General features: G+C 38.6%; 1 protein-coding gene across 3 annotated transcripts in view; it reads right to left on the reverse strand.

Moving 5' to 3' along the window:
- Positions 1-16909, reverse strand: part of MCF2L (MCF.2 cell line derived transforming sequence like) — a 131831-nt gene that overhangs the window by 92046 nt on the left and 22876 nt on the right. The window contains exon 1 of one of the 3 annotated variants that reach the window (XM_010728506.3): positions 1437-2577. The exons of the other annotated variants lie outside the window; for them this stretch is intronic. Coding sequence (XP_010726808.1) covers positions 1437-1557 — 121 coding nt within the window. The 5' untranslated portion in view covers positions 1558-2577. Of the gene's footprint in view, positions 1-1436; positions 2578-16909 lie in introns of those variants that run through there. 3 annotated transcript variants of the gene reach the window in all.

Consider the following 16909-nt stretch of genomic DNA (forward strand, 5'->3'; position numbering starts at 1 on the left):
AAAACCTTGATCCACATTTGGTGTACCATTTGGTCTGAAACTGCCACTGAATGCTAATTAAAGTCTGCCAACAGGAAGGTGGAAAGACTGTTATCAGTGCAAAAGGCCATAAAATGGCTTTGACCAAAACAATGGACTAATTCTTACTGTATATGTAAGGTTAACATTAGAACCATATAATTGCTTTTCTACTGTCAACATAAAATGGATAACAGGAAGGAAAGGAAACAGAATTTTTGCATACTTGTAGACTTCAAAAAGACCGCAGCACAATCAAAAGGAGGAAAAAAAGTCAGGAAAGGTAAAATATTTGCATTTTCAAAGTTACAAAGAAAAACAAAAAGTTATTAAAAAATCATATGATTTTCATTCTAAGCACCACAGACTACAAAAGACTCAGTGAGCACAACACAGAAGAAGGGGAGCAAAAGGAAACACCGAAGAGGCATTTTGCTCTTTCTGACTTTTCCCAAGTACAGGTGTCAACATGAAAAAAAGGAATACTGAGAGCTTTGAAAAATTTATACTTACTAAAAAAGTTGCTTAGCATATTTTGACTTCAATTTCACGTGCTGCAAATTAATTTAAAAAATCAACTGAAAAAAAATCCTTTTTTTTTTTTTAAACCACAATAGGTCACTGTGTATATAAAACCAGGAAAGGATTCATTAACTATTGAAAAAAACCATTTTGTCTTACCTCAGCCAGTTAAGGCTAACCTATCTCAGGGAAAAACCTCAGCAACCTTACTAAACACAAAGATGATATAATTTTTACTTTTACTAAGATATAATTATACAACATACAGTAGGAACCAAGACTTCATTCTGACTAAATATTGGCAAGTCTCGAATTCGGTACATTACATTCAAAGACTGGAGGCTTTCTGAGCTTTCAATACAGTTACAGTTTTTTTGATGTAGTTACTTATGTTGTCCCTGTTGGTTGCAGAGGAGTTGGTCTGGATGACCTTTAAAGATCCCTTCCAACTTGAAAAATTCTATGATTCTATGTTTTTAGTAGTGGAGCACTCAATGAAGTTCTTTTACAGTACTGAAGGCAGGTTCACGTAAAGCATTACCATCTGTGTTTATTAGATACTATCTTATGTCTGGAGCTGCAAGGAAAAATAAAATTTCATGCACATATAATGTTTTTCTCCTTCAAGTGACAGTGAGTAATCACTATGCACAAGTAACATCTAATATGGATAAAGATTTAAATATTTTAACTATAACAAATGCTGGATCCCTGCATGAGCATACTTTGAGAAAACATGCTAGCTCCTGCAAGAATCACTGGAGTTGTGAAAATCAGCAAGCCCAGCAGGAGGCTCCTTATTACTTTTATGTACCTCACATGCTGCTCAAACTTAAATGCAAACATTCTGTGCAGAGGTAAATCACAATACAGGATCAACTATACAATCATCTCACCAGAGCATATTTGGCGCGTGTGATTTCGTGAGTGCCTTCTACTGTGAAGGATTTGGCTGAATCTTGGTAGGATCCTAAAGTGACTTTCATGTCCATCCTTTAAAAGCCGACGCTGAGACATGGATGTGAATCTCTGTATCTTCAGCAAGTTATTCACTGAAGGAAATAAAAATCAGCTCTTCAAAAAAGCACAATTCTGAAGCACTGAAACACTGATTTTGCTTGTAAATGTCAATGGAACAGAAGATTTCTTTGTCAAATTCAAACACTAAAAAAAAAGATTAAAAAAAGACTCGGATCTAACAAACTGAAAATAGATGCAGTTCAGTTTTTTGTATCAGATGTGCTTTTCCTCAGAAACCCATGCCCATTTTTACTACAAAGAAAAGAGAAAAATTAGTTGTAGTTAATGGACAGAAAATGCTGGACAGTTTCCACACAAAGATGCAAGATCTCCTCAGTTTATAGCATGCTTCACACAGCAGAGAGATGGGGCATTTTGCTACTGCTTACAGCCTCTTTTCTTGTCTCCAGTGCAAGCAGTATGAATAAAGGAAGCAGAGCTTCTCACATGAGCGGGTTGGATTATCAGATGAAACTTCAAAAAAAGCACAGAACTGTCTGGTCTTCAATGTTTCATCCAAAACAACAGCTGTTTCAGTTGAAGAAAAGCTCCCTCAAAGAATCCAGCCCATCAGCGCTCCAAAGCCGCTTCTCATCCCAAGCAACTGGCCCTGCTGCCAGGGTCTTCACATCCTTCTCATTACTGAGAGGAGAGGTTCGGTAGCTGAACAGGGAGCTGAGGTTTGTAGTGAAGAAGGGCAGCTGAAGGTCTTTCACACGGTCTTGCTCTCAGGTTCCCAAATCAGCACTCAGATGGGCAGGAATTTCATGCTGACACTCGCTGTGCTTCCTAGTTCTGGGTCTGAAGCATCCCGTCTCCCTCAGGGGCCTGCACTATGCTTATGCCAGCAAAGTAAAAGCAAATACCACTGGCAATACAGTGTTGTTAATTAGAAATTACTCTTCTGTTCGTTTATCCTGAGTCAGACCCTTATCACCAATCTCCTCTCCCTCTCTCCAAATTCATACAGGCACAAGAAGCGAGCTGCTCAAAGGCTGAGCGTATCTCCAGAATCTGCAAGCAGAAAGAGCTCACAAGAAAAGCCTGAATCTTCCTGGGAGTTAACAAACAACTAATAGGAAGGAAGGGAGGGGAAATAAATCCCATGCTTTCTTAAAACACATCAGGAAACCCTACACTGTCTGTTCCCCCTGTCTCTTTCAATGCAGGAGAGAGGAAATTGATAATAGTGCTTTACTTGGCAGTCAACATTTTCCTCTCAATTCTGTTTAACTATGTCCTGTATGGCTACAGATCTACCACAGCCCCACATATAGCACTGTGCACATCAAACTGAGAAAGTATTCTGAAGTCTAGTTCCCAATAATCATTATTCTGAAAGCAAATTACAACATACTTGCTTAAGTCATATTGAAGTAAATATTAAGTAACTTAGTACAAAATACTAGCTTGAAGATAGCTGGCTAGCAGAGGAGAAAATGCTTGACATTCAACATGAAATCACAGGCAAATGTGACAGTCTTGAAATGTGATGATCAAGAGAGGTAGAAAAATGAATAATAACTGATGCATTTCATTCAAACATCACTTCCCAAATTCATTATAATGGACCCTGCATAATGCAGTTGTGCTACTCATCCTGGATCAAAGGCCTATCAGGCTTATTTAAGTAATAGAGGAATTAAAAGGAAGAAAGGAAGGAAGGAAGGGAAAAGTCTATTGATGGAAAACCACCACGATGTACACCACCACTGTACTACATATTTAGGGTTCAAACAAAAGAGAATGCAATTCAAATAAGCAGAACATCACTGTTAGACAAAATCTAACATTTTTCTTGGAGCTCTTCCTGGCAAACAGTCCACTCCTTCTTTCAGGCTTTTGGGGCACACCAGACTCCTGCCCAAAGGAGCCACTCTGGCCCTTGACTGGAACAGGATAAGACCACACATCCATTACCCCCTAGCAGCCAAGGCAGCAGCCAGAATAGTGACTGTCCCAGTGAGGCATCGAGTGTGCTGTAACGCTGGTGGCACATGGTGAACATCTCATCAACAGGGATTATTACAGTGAAGCATAAAAATGTTCTCCTTGCTTTCTTCCTGTATTTAATACACACAGAAGATTGATGACTTGAGTTGTAAACTTGTTAAGTATACAAAATCCTACCAAAAGCTAGCCATTAGCTATATCCCCATCCACGAAACAAGCTTTTAATCTTCTTTTGAGCACTCAGATATGTGCCTAGAAGCAAAAAATTAATCACAACAATGGCTGCGGTAGAGTGCAATCAAAAGGAAACAGATGGTGTAACGCAGTGTTTTCCAAACAGCAGCAGCCTGTATCTCCAGGAAAATAATCAGAATAATTTCCCTCGCCGTTGGCATTACTGTAACAAAAGGTTGTAGTAGAAGAGTTTCTTCTCTGCTCTGTACAGCATCAGGAATTCCCTTAGCAGTTTAAAGAAGGTAATATTCTGTGGGTATTACATGGCAGATCCAAGTAGACCAGCACCTAGTTTTTCTTTCTTATTACATAAACAGTAGTATTTGATGGGCAGCTCTTCCACTCTGTGAATACCTTTAAGTGACCACGAACAGTTCAATGCAGTCAACAAAATCTTGGCAATGGAATGGCCTGTGTTTTTCTCAAGCTCCATCTCTGGGTTTGCTTTTGACTGCAGGCACAGTGTTGCACATTCAGAGCAGCCATGCTGAATTACATCTGTATCCTCTCTGTAATTCTTCCCAGGAACTCTCGCAAAATTTTTATTCATAAAATAACTTCAAGTTTTCTAAGAGATCATTAAATTAAATTGCCATCAGTTTCATCATTGCTGGATGTTCTCCTTGTTCCTTTTAATCTTTTTGTTGGTATGGGAGCCTTATCTTTATGGAACATCTCAAATGCCCTAATGTGTTTTTTCCCCCACATCTTAACAAGTATTTACAGATCCTTCCTTACATCCTTACATTAAATGCAGAGCTCTGAAAAGTTTGCATTACGTGACAACATATATCTCCTAGCAGTACAGTGCAGGAGGCTCTGACAGCAGAATCACACTGCATTAGCACACAGATTTATGTTCCTGTGTTTTTTCCACTGAGAACAAGTTAATCTTCACGCTTGCTAATAAGCCACTGCCACCAGTGTTGCCATTTCTTCTTGATTTTATATGTTGTTTATCAGGGAAAAGACTGCATCTTATAGGCAAGAAATCATGCACGGTATCTCCTACAAGTTGCACTTCAAGATCCCACTGTGCACACAGTGCAGGAGTCCATCCATGAGACCTATAGATTATTCTGTCCTTTTGTCTTGAGTCCCTGCAGGTAGGATTTTCTGCAGAGAAACTTTAATCAGAAGGAGCATCACATCTCTGATAAAAATACAGAGGAGTGCAAGAGAGATCTTGCATGAAGAATGCAAAAGACTACAAAAATTATATGGGGAACTTAAGCACAACATATGCAAAAACAGTTCTGAAATTGCTGCTTCTTGAAACACCAAAAAACAAACACACATTCAAGCTAAATCTCAGTCTTTTGAAAAAAGGTGCAAGTGCCACATGTATCTTTCAGTCTTGACGCATTTTCAGTAATAGTGGAATTAAATGAGGGGGAAGAAAAGCACACCACAAGAGATCTGTTGTTTAGCTTTTTCTGTTTAAACCATGCTCCATTAGTTATCTCTGCACACAAATGATACTTGCTTAGTTGAAAATGGTCGCACAAACATCTAACTTGGACTCATACTATGTTATTGAACAAAAATATTGTTTTGCGCACATTAAAAAGATAATACACAAGTTACTTCTGATCTGAAATGTAACCCATTTTATAGAGATATGCAGTAACAAGGGAACACCAGTTGTTATGATGCTTTCTTATAACCATACTTAGATGTCAAATTATGGCAAGTAATGATGTGTTGATTTTTCAAATGAAAAACAAGTTGACAAAAATTAATCCATGCCAGGGGCTAATCACTACGCTAAAAAAATGAAAAGTCAGCTAGAGGCTGATTTTAAATGATAAAGGAAGGGTAGCTGAGATTTCAAAGACACAGAACTTGATGTTTTTACATCTAGAAACACTACAGGGCTGTTGTAGAAGGAAAACATTGAGAGAATATCCGATGGAAAACCTGAGAAATAAATCACTACTCCATGATGCCAAAGATACTTAAATACAAGAAAAGAATGACCCTTCCTCTTTCAATGTGGGTGAGACTAATATGAAGTTTAGGTACATCTTTTACCTATCCTATTTTTATACTTATTAAAATTTGAAAGGTGTTCTTGTATTTCAGTTTTAGTCTAGGATATTCTCTCTGAAATATATTATCTTAGAGAGAATAGGTCTCCCGTAACGTAGACTAGAGAAACTGTGAATTGAATTCACATTTATTAAAAATACCATGACATATAAGAAGAGCAGACTGTAACTGGTGAGAAAACTCAGAAATAAGTATTGATTGAGATATACTCAAGCGGACCTAAAAGCTTTTACAAACTCAGTGTTTCCTAACATCTATCACTATCAGATACTGGTAACTATTCACAATACTTTGATATAAATTTATTAAAGTCTAGGAGGTGAAATTATTATTTAATTTCATGAGAAATCTACAGGCAAATCTTGAATTAATTTACATGAACAGATTAGTTTAGTTGTCCAACCTTAACCCTAACCAAACACGTCTGCTCAGAGACAAACCACGATTGTAATAAGCCTCAGCATCAGATGAATGTAAGTGGAACAGGGGCTGAGATAAATGGGCAGCCTGCATTCTATTTATAATTACACATTATGCTGCTGAACCACAGCTGCCACTCTTTCTTTTAAAACAATCACTTGAAAAGAGTTCAGCTATTACCATATAAAATAAATCCTAAAATCAATACAGATTATTTTGTAACATAAGTGTACAACACGAAAAAAAACTGCAGAATATAAAATTAGGGTTTCAATATTCTGAAAGTGTTAGTATTTCACTGTAAAGACAACTATGAAACTTTTAAAGCCTATCATCATCTGCCCCTCTAATTTAAGCAATTTTATCCCCGCATGTCTGAATTTGCTATGAGTTAGCAATAAACTTGACACCTGTCTCCAAAATAACAACTTACTCTGACATCAGGGATCAAAAATACTCAGAAAATCACATCTGCTCAGACAAAAAAACCTAGAAGGGAACAACTCTATGTTACCAGCTAGGCAAGGTGAGGTTTAACATCCTGCAAGACTGCACTTTTTGTTTATCCTTCAGTGTAGTAAGTTTAGAAGGCAACCTGCAATCAAAACTTGCTTCAAAACTACAGAAAATGGTCTTGGAAAGAGCATGAAAACTGTGCTTGTCCTGGTTCAGGGCAGAAGGCCAGAAAAGGGAAATGCTGGGTGAGCAGCCAGTGCCTGTCCGAAGCCAGAAGTAATGGATCACATTAGAGGTAATTAAGCAATTGCTACCTCCAAGTCATTCATTACTTCAATTCTATCAGGTAAAATGGCCTGCTGAGTGACACAACTGGGCACCATTGAGCAATTTTGCCAGAGGCATGAAGGCCAGCTTACGGTCAGAAGTGAAGATGGGTGAAGAAAACGAACCTGTTCAGATTGGATTGCTCACATAAATTATTTCTGCATTTTCACACATTATTCATATTAATTTCATAAGATTAGTTTTATTCCCATGCTTTCACACTTCTGGCCCATGTCTGTTCTTCAACCAGTTGCCTGTTGTTGAGGCTATGAAGACAGCACAAGGGAAGGAGACAACCAAAGGCTGAGAGGGGATTTCTCTGACAAAAGGAGAAAGAAAGGGATGGAGACCATGGAATCTCTGTCCCACCATGCACCTTTCATCCCTGGAAGCCATGGAGCCATGGGTAAAGGGATGCTACTGACATGAACTGGGTAAAACAGTGGCAGGGAAATAAATAATCTTTTTTCAAAAACCAATTACATCTTTGTATATATGTGCGTATATACATATATATATATAGAAATAAATATATATTTAACAGAATAATAAATGCAGTCAACAGCATTTACTGGACTTCTACAAAACAGCTCTGCGCAGAACCAGCTAGGGACAGAAAGCCAAAATTTGATGCTGAAAGAACAGTTGCTTAGGTTTAAGAGTACTTGATTTATTTTCAAAAGAATGAGTTTGAGCTCAAAAGCAGTATCTTTTAATAACTGAATAGAGTAGGTACATAGTACTTACTCGCTGGATTGATTGCTGGCAGACACAGCAAGAGAGGAGGGGCTTGTATGTGTTTACACCATTGCTGGGTAATGCTTGTCTTCCCAGCCTGGTCTGCCACATTTAAGTTCAGCCCACTAGTGAAACTTCAGTTTCAGAAGACTGCCAAACTGGATAGGTTAGAGGGATGACTTTCAGAAGGTCTCTTCCTTGAAGACAATTCTTTTCACAATACAAAATGTGGAATATGGTATTGCTGGCTGCTGCACCTATGCGTCTATACAGATCCTAGCAGTGGTGGACCTTAGCTACAGCTTTTTATGTTCTCAATAGTCTAATGTGTGCAGTAAAAAATGACTACTGTGCACCTGCACAAAGAGCTGACATCATCTCGCATCATAAGCCACAAACAGCCTTTGAGCTCTCTGTCTCTGCTACTGTTGTTTCCTTCTGAAAAAAGTTTGCTCTTGCCACGTGCTTTGGATCCAAGTGATCCTGTGCTCAGTTCTCACCTCTTCCCTTTCAGATTTTAATTCTTTTTCACAATCACATTTCACAATCCTCCCTCTTTAGTCTCTTTATGAATGGTAAATTAATAAAGTGGAAGAGTTTTCAGTTGAGTAGGTGCTTTGAAATTCTTCTGCATGCACTGTTACACCAATTACAAATTTATATGGCAGTAATCCACTCAGCACAAAAGAAACACTGCAGTTAATACCCGACAAAGCTGGTATGCAGCCATACATAATACCTTTTAGAGATCTTTCTGAAACACTATAAAAATCCCCAGGCTACAAGAACTAATATGATTTTTCTCAAGCAACTGTTACAACGCAGCACACTGCAACTTTCTGAAGTGCCATATGGGTGCAAAAGTGATATACCACACAAGTGTTTGGAGAAAGAAGGAGATTTTTGTAATATTAATAAACACAAAAAAAATTCCTTAACTGCTGATTTTGATGGTCACTTACGTAGAACTCCAGCAAAATGGAGTACAGATAAACACATTTAATTGAGCTGGGATTAAGGGAGTTACTGGTGGGATGGTCAATATTTTACTAGAAAGACAGTCCAAGTTTAGCCAGTTCAGAGTCAGTTTCCCTCATTCTGCTTATCAGATAGCCAATTCTAATAGAGGTTTTAATTATACAGTCATAATTAAAGACATTCAAGCAAAAGGGGCTGAATATACACTAAGAAAGAGACCAAGGGTTTTTTGACCATCTGGAACTGCCAGTGCCAAGGACAAGTCTGTGTTTAAGTTAAAAAATGAAAAGCTCTTTGACAACTAAGAATCAAGACAATTTTCTTTCTGAAAACGTAAAACAAACACAGTGTGATATGCAGTCGCTATGGTGTAATTCTTAGAAAGAATGAGAAACACATTCCATCTATAGCATGTTATCGGCAAGTGCCAACACTGAACGCTGCCACAGTCACACAGGCACTTTATTGGACATAGAATTCCTGTTCCCAGGGGTTTCTTCCTCTTGTTTCTCTTGTGCCAGCATGCTCATTTCTGTGCTGCATTGTGAATTTTACTTGGGCATTTCCAGGTAGGAAAAGCAGGGCAGAGACACAAGATGTGGCTCCTTGGTAAAGAAGCCAATAACCTTGGCACAAAATGTGACGAGTGGAAAGCTGCTGACATTAGAGACCTATCGATTTGAAGGTTGGGAAGATTTATCATCATTATTTCCTCAGATGTGTAGTGCTTTCCTGTTGCCATTCCTGTAGCTTTAGAGTTCTTCAGGAGAGATCTTCACATGGCTTAAAAAAATAGTACCACTGATCACTATGGCTGTGCACTTAGAATTCAAGCACAATGGGCAAATATTTCATTGAAGTTACAGTCTTCAAATATTACATCAAATCTATTGAAAGACATGGAAGATGTGGTGAATCAAATATGTTAAGCAGAAACAATGACATGGTCACCTCCTGACATAGTCTCACTGAGAGAAAACAATGAGAGAAAAGGTCAATTCCAGTCATGTCCTCTTCCTCCTTTCCACAATTTGGTCTTATTTGTCATATTTGGATTCACAGATCTTTTCCCCCAACCTAAATGATACTTCTAACTTGTCAAGTAAAGGTAGATCTGTGCCAGTAGTTTTTGTTTCTTCCCATACAGAAGAAATGTTACACATTTCAAATGTTACACGGCATACTCTACTGTCCATCAACAATATGTTTCTGAAAAGTGTGTCAGCTAAAATCATTATCCCCTGGTTTCCTTCTTCATCCTCAATTGACTTGATCCATCCAAGTTTGTCTGAGGAAGACAACTGAATGTTGAAAGTTGAACCACTCAGGAAGAGAAAGCAAGAATGCTCACCCTAGAAGACTGATACTGGGAACATGGTTTCAGAGATGAAGAGTCTGGGATTTTGAGGAGCACGATCTCCTCCTGAAAGCTGGAATCCCTTCTACGTGACAATTTTGAAACTCTTTCCACTCCATCTACTATGCCATATATAGTGTCCCAGTGCATTTTAGTCCCTGCACACAAATCCCCCTCCACGTATGCCCTCCAAACTCAGGTGTGTCACTTGTGCAATTGACAACAGTTAGTAGGGTGCTTAATAACCAGCAGTGGGAATCCAAATCCAAGGACATGGCTATCTCAGAAAGCAGTCATTTCATCATGCAATCAAGCATTAATCAGAGATTTGGTCACAGAGGCAATCTTCGATCAGATTTGCGATACATAGACACCACTGGCACCAGGCTCCTCTATTAGCAAAGCACAGATCTGTATGGTATATCTTTTATTTTGGACCTTAAATAGAGGCTGCACAGCTGAAAGGTGTCACACATACTGATCTTATCCACCGGAAGAAGATATAGGATTCCAGATACATCCTGAGAGTCAAAAGCATGTAGGAGAATGAAACAGAAAAGGCACAGATGGTGAAGGTCAATGTTAAAGACATAAAATAATCAAACCTTTTAGAACTTCCCAGCTGTTCTCCAGTCCAAATAAACCCAAGTCAAACCAAAGTTATATCAGGGAAAATCTTATGACTGACTTCAGAAATTTTGCAGAAGACAGGTTAAACTACGATATATATAACACTTTACTAAACAGTGAATCATGCCATGCAAGCTTCTTTGCATCAAATTTCACTAGTGGAGCACCCTCTGCTTTGCAGCTACATACCACAATTAAAACCAATCTGTAAAAACTACTATACTGTATTTTAGATGGATGTGGCAAAATAAAACAAAACCCAATAAATGACAAAAAGAAACAATGGACTGCTATAAAAATAAAATTAGATTATTTTAAGTTGTAAGACCCAGAAGACTTCATAAAGGCAGTGTGTCCTAATCTGTTAAAGTCCCACTTAAGAGTGAGCAGTAAATGTTTCGCTCTAGAAGTAAGCTCTGCCACCACGGCACTAGTACATCACCTGCATGCTCTGGTGAAAAGATCTGAACAAGTGAGAACATATTTCATACTGCAAATCCCTGCAGCCGGCCAGGCAACAGGTCCCATGTACCTGGCCCACATACCAGAGGATGCAGGAGACTCCTGGAACATCATCTCCACTGTCAGAGGTGTTCATAGAATCATAGAATGACTTGGATTGAAAAGGATCTCAAAGGTCATCTAGTTTCAACCCTCCCTGCTGTGGGCAGGGTTGCCAACTACTAGACCAGGCTGCCCAGAGCCACACGCAGCCTGGATGCTCATCTCAACAAGTCCATGGTGAGTAGATCTGCTTGAAGGAGGCAATTGGACTAGATGACCTCCAGAAGTCTTTCCAATCCCAACTATTCAGTGATTGTATTGCCCATTTAGCTCCCTTGCTGTTTTTCACTGCTTGTACTCTCTCCAGAGAAAAAGAAGCAATTTTCGGTGCTTAATATATATCACTTGTTACAATTTCCAATTGAATTAATAATTTAGCTGAATCTTATCTTCCACAGTTTAGAGTTATGTGAAGAAGCAAAGTGGTAAAGTAAAACATTAAATTATTTACAAGTTGTACAGACACACAGGCAGATAAATGGTAGACAGCACATTATATATTTAATGGTTGTTAGAAAGTACTGGAACTATAAGCCTGCTAGCCAAACTCCTTCATCAAAAGAGAGAAAAGTAGTCTTCAAAGTTTTTTAGACATTGAACTGAAGTAAAGCAGATGTATTTAAGGTAGATTTAAAATCTGTGCAAGCTTCAGTATTTCCCCAGTAAAACAGTTTCTGACTGCGAGTGAAGCAATGAGGCTCCACCTTTCCATTGGTGTTTTTCACCAAAGGCAATTGAAATTCTTCTCAGTATTTCTGCAGTAGAGAATTGAACAAATCAAGCTGTGCAGAACCTTCAGATTCTGGCAGCTGATTAGGTTATCACAGATTAATGAATTATAAATTTACTTGTAATGGGTGGCTAAAACAAGGAACAGACTTCAAATCCTCTCATTCTCCAAAGTACCATTCACTTTGTTTAACTGAAGGATTACATCTCCTTATTTTGGTGTTCAAGAAATAAAGAACTAAGAATTAATACTAGACTTCTCAATTTGTCTATCCTATGACTCCACATAATCTCTACACATGACCACAAGTACAGTGAACATAATTTCTCATAGTCCATCAATTTGAAATGTATTTATCTTCTTACACGTACAGCTGAACAATATCTTTCAAATATAATTTAACAGAAAGAGGTTTCAAAAACAGGAAAAAGGTTTGAAGTACCACCTTCAGAATATTTACTGAGAAGTAATCCTGATACAGAACAAAATACTATAATGCTTTTTTGCCCTGCAACTTTACATTTTACTTGAAAACTGTTTTAAAAAATTCTGGTTTTATGTATATTTCTGTATATTTTACACAAAGGCTTTCTGTTGAAATTCATCTGGCTATTCGACCTCCCTTACCCCCAGATGCTCATGGACAGACGCAGTCATTAAAGGACTGGCTGAACAAATCCTTTCTTTTCTGAAGGGGGCCCCTCTAACAAATTATCTCGGAAGTAGTCCTTATTGTTAGCCACCGAGTGATGCAATTCTTTATAGCAGTGAAGATGTGGGATCCACTTCCTCCACATCCTGACAAACAGTCACACCTCTTACCCACACTGCTAACATCCTTCCACCTGCTGGCATTTTATTGCTTTTCACTAATTCCAAGTTCAGCAGGAACAACTTTGAGCACCCAGTATAAGCTCCAACATCCACAGTTTTCTATCCATAATATGCATTAAGCTCATAATTTCTGGTTTAAAGACAGCAAGAGGACAGGGTACAGCCATCTCCAGCCTGGGGGCTGGCTGAGGTGCCCCAGAAACACTGAACCTGGCTGGGAGCTCACCCCTTTCCCTAGCCCAATTGGAAGCCAGTGTGGTAAAACACAACACTGTGGTATGTTACCTGCTTTTACAGGATTTTGTAGGTGATAATTTATGGTCTACAGAGCAAAAAGTGCAAGGCCCTGGAGGAGAAAACATAAGTTATTTGGCAGGCAAGCAAACTTGGGTGCACCTTGCTTGCAGAGTGCATGTTGCGTCTCAAATCCATGATCTCATAAGGCACTTTTCCAGCTGAAAGAATAAACTTGAGATGTTGAATCTAATCGCACTGCACCAAAAACTGAGAGTGCATACAAAGCAGGAAGTACAAAAACATGTGTTTCTCACATTAACTATGCAAGTATTGTAAATAAATAATAGAAGTTAATAGCCAGTGAAAAATCAAAATCTCCTTGGTTAACATTTAAGATAAATAATTTATCTTAAGCAAGATGTTTATTATGAGTATAGGGTTCTCAATGGGAAAAACCACCACCACCAAAAACCAGAACAAGCACGTTTCTTATGAATGCTACCAACCAGCACACAGCTGCCAAGGACTTTTCTGGATCAGAACAGGATAAATGGCAAACATTAAAAAATATCTGTAGGTCTCACTAGCTGGCTTAGAAAAAGCACAAATAAGGTGTCCTGACAGAAAACTAAATAACTTACACCCCTTATTGCTGAGATTGATCACTTGCAGATATTAAAGGCTGATGCTAACACAACGCACACTTTGTGATTAAGCAGTAATGCTTTTCAGATTTATTTTTTTTTATCCCATATAATTTTGGATTACCTATGGGAAATCTGTAGGTTATAATTGATAATATTCACTGAACCTGAAAGGAGGAGAAATTTAATGGCTCACTAAAGAAACAAAACAGTCTCATGCAAAGGTAGAACCAGTGATGTTCTGGACTTCATTAAGGCCTTTGGCATGGTCTCCTGTAACATCCTTCTCTCCAAATTGGAAAGATACTTATTTGATGGATGGACTGTTCAATGGACAAAGAACTGATTGTGAGATCATACCCAGAGAGTGGTGATCAATGGTTCAATGTCGAGATGACGATTGGTGACAAGTGGTGTCCCTCAGGGGTCAGTACTAGGACCAGTGCTCTTCAACATCTTCATAAATAACATCAACAGTGGATCAAGTGCACCCTCAGCAAGTTTGTAGATGACACCAAGCTGTGTGGTACAGTCAACACACCGAAGGGATAGGATACCATCCAGAGAAACCTAGACAGGCTTGAACAGTGGGCCCAGGAGAACCTCATGAGGTTCAACATAGCTGAGTACAAGATCTTGCACATGGGTTGTGGCAACCTCCACTACCAATACAAATTGGGGGATGTAAGGATAAAGCACACCCCTGCCAAAAAAGGACAAGGGGGTACTGGTGGATGTGAAGTTGGACATAAGCCAGCAATGTGCCCTCATAGCCCAGAAAGACAATCGCACCCTGGGCTGCATCAAAAGAAGTGTGGTCAGCAGGTCAAGAAGGTGATCCTGCCCCTCTACTCTGTGCTGCTGAGATCTCACCTGGAGTACTGCGTCCAGATGTGGAGTCCTCAGTACAGGAGAGAAGTGGACCTGTTGGAGTGCATTAAGAGGAGAGCGACAAAAATGATCCAAGGCATGGAACACCTCCCCTGCTAGGAGAGGCTGAGAGAGCTGGGGCTGTTCAGCCTTGGGAAGAGAGGGCTCCAGGAAGACCTGAGAGTGGCCTTTCAGTATCTAAAGGGGAGCTATAAGAAGAAAGGGGACAGATTCTGGGCTATGTTGGGATAGAATAAGGGAAAATTGTTTCCAACTGAAAGATGGGAGATTTGGATTGGATATAAGGAAGAAGTTTTCTACAGTAAGGGTGGTGAGGCACTGGCAGAGGTTGCCCGGAGAGGTGGTGGATGCCCCGTCCCTGGAGATACTAAAGGTGAGGCTGGATGGGGCTCTGAGCAACCTGATCCAGCTGTAGGTGTCCCTGTTCTCATTGCAGGAGAGTTGGACTAGATGACCTTTACGGGTCCCTTCCAACTCAAATGATTCTATGATTCTATGATTCTAAAAATAACACTTTTAATTACAATCTGCATGTCAGTCTTACATCTTCCCTGATCATTATCCTATCATGAATTTATTTCTTCAGACATAGCACAAGGTCATGTAGAACTGCACTCAGATTGTCAGGTAAATAATGATGCAGAGGAAAATACAGGGTAGAAGACAACCACTGGCTGAACCTGCCTCCTATTTATTCACTTTGAGAGTTAAAAGTCTGGTACTTAACCAACTCCAAGGACTGTTTCATACATACTAGCAATTTGAATTCCCCCATTATTCTGCAATTTTCCTCTTCAAAGCCTGCTGAAAAATACTGTTTGACATATAAAATACCTTGTATTTGTTTAAGAGGCACAAAGAATTTTGTAAAAGACTTGGGGTAAGTGGGGCCATGTAAAATGCAAGTATGACTACTTTTTACAGGAAAAAAGATAAATGTTTAGCAAACAAGAAAACTGTGTATGAGTATTACAACTTAAAATGCAGTAGTCTTTAGATAAAGGAGAGAGGATAAACTGAAATGTCACGTGTCTAATTCATGAGATATGGAAGACAAAAAGCATCAAGTCAAGTCTCAGACCAGCAACTGGATCCAGACAATCAAGTATCCCCATACCCACTGTACTACAACATACAGATTGAGAAGGATCTCTGAGATTTGCAAGCCAGCAAATCAACAATTGTAATGTTCTACCACAAAATACCCAAGTGAGCTTTGGGGTTAACTCAGACAATTAAAATTCCAAAGAGATGACTGCATTTGATCCAGTCAAATAGGAAACAAAAATTATGAGACAGGCACAAAGAGTTTTGTTTTTCCCTTCATAGTAACTGTAGTACAGAAATCCTCTTCATGAGAGCCTAAGCTGCAGCCAGAGGGTTTTCCAGTGCTTTGAAAGTTGTGCTTAAGAGCTCCCTCCTCACAATTATCATTTCACCCAGGGGAAGGCTGGGATGTATTTCACAGTAAGTGCAGAAAGGTTGTCAGGACAAGACTTCCAAAAGAGCATAGAACCAAACGTGGCAGTCATTTTCCAAATAAATACAAAATAAAGTGTGGTACTATATATTGGCACTTGTTAAAAGCCTCCAAATCTTACCTAGGCAATTGAGAACCAGATAAAGTGACTGTAAACTATCTGAGAACAGGCTAAAAAATACAAACTATCTCTAACTACAAAATGGAATTGGATTTTTATATGGGGCAATCTTCCCTAGAGCTGTTGAACACCTTTTGAAGTGGACACTGTTGAGAAATTATTTAATCATGCAAGCAATTACATTACTTTTACTTCTTAATACGTTATATTTTGCTTTTCTGTCATGCATCCGATGACACAGTTTTATAAAACAGAAAATCTTTCCATAATTCATTATGTTGTCTCTGTCAGCTGTCTTCAGAAAGAATCATGATTTATTTATTTTTCCAGCAAAGTCTAATGTCTCATACCTGTTCTTAGAAATGAAATAAAGGCAATTATAAATAATAATTTGGTTATTCAGACATACTTTGCATTATCCTCATAGAAAAAGAGAAGATAATCTTTTCCACAGTCTCCCATAATTCTGAATATGGCATCTAGAAATGAAATGCTCATTATATTTGCTGTCATAAACAAGAATATACAGGTCTTCTCAGCTTCAACAGGACTGTTTTCCTAAATAATTCTAGTCACAAATTTTCAGCAAAGTTATTTAAAAATAATTAGCAGAAAATTATGGTTTTACTACACTGTTTTATTTATGACCAAAATAAATAAATAAATAAATAAAATTCTGGTGGACATTTCTCAGCAGTCAGTT

The sequence above is a fragment of the Meleagris gallopavo genome, chromosome 1 (assembly GCF_000146605.3).
Source record: "Meleagris gallopavo isolate NT-WF06-2002-E0010 breed Aviagen turkey brand Nicholas breeding stock chromosome 1, Turkey_5.1, whole genome shotgun sequence".
Lineage (NCBI taxonomy): Eukaryota > Metazoa > Chordata > Aves > Galliformes > Phasianidae > Meleagris > Meleagris gallopavo.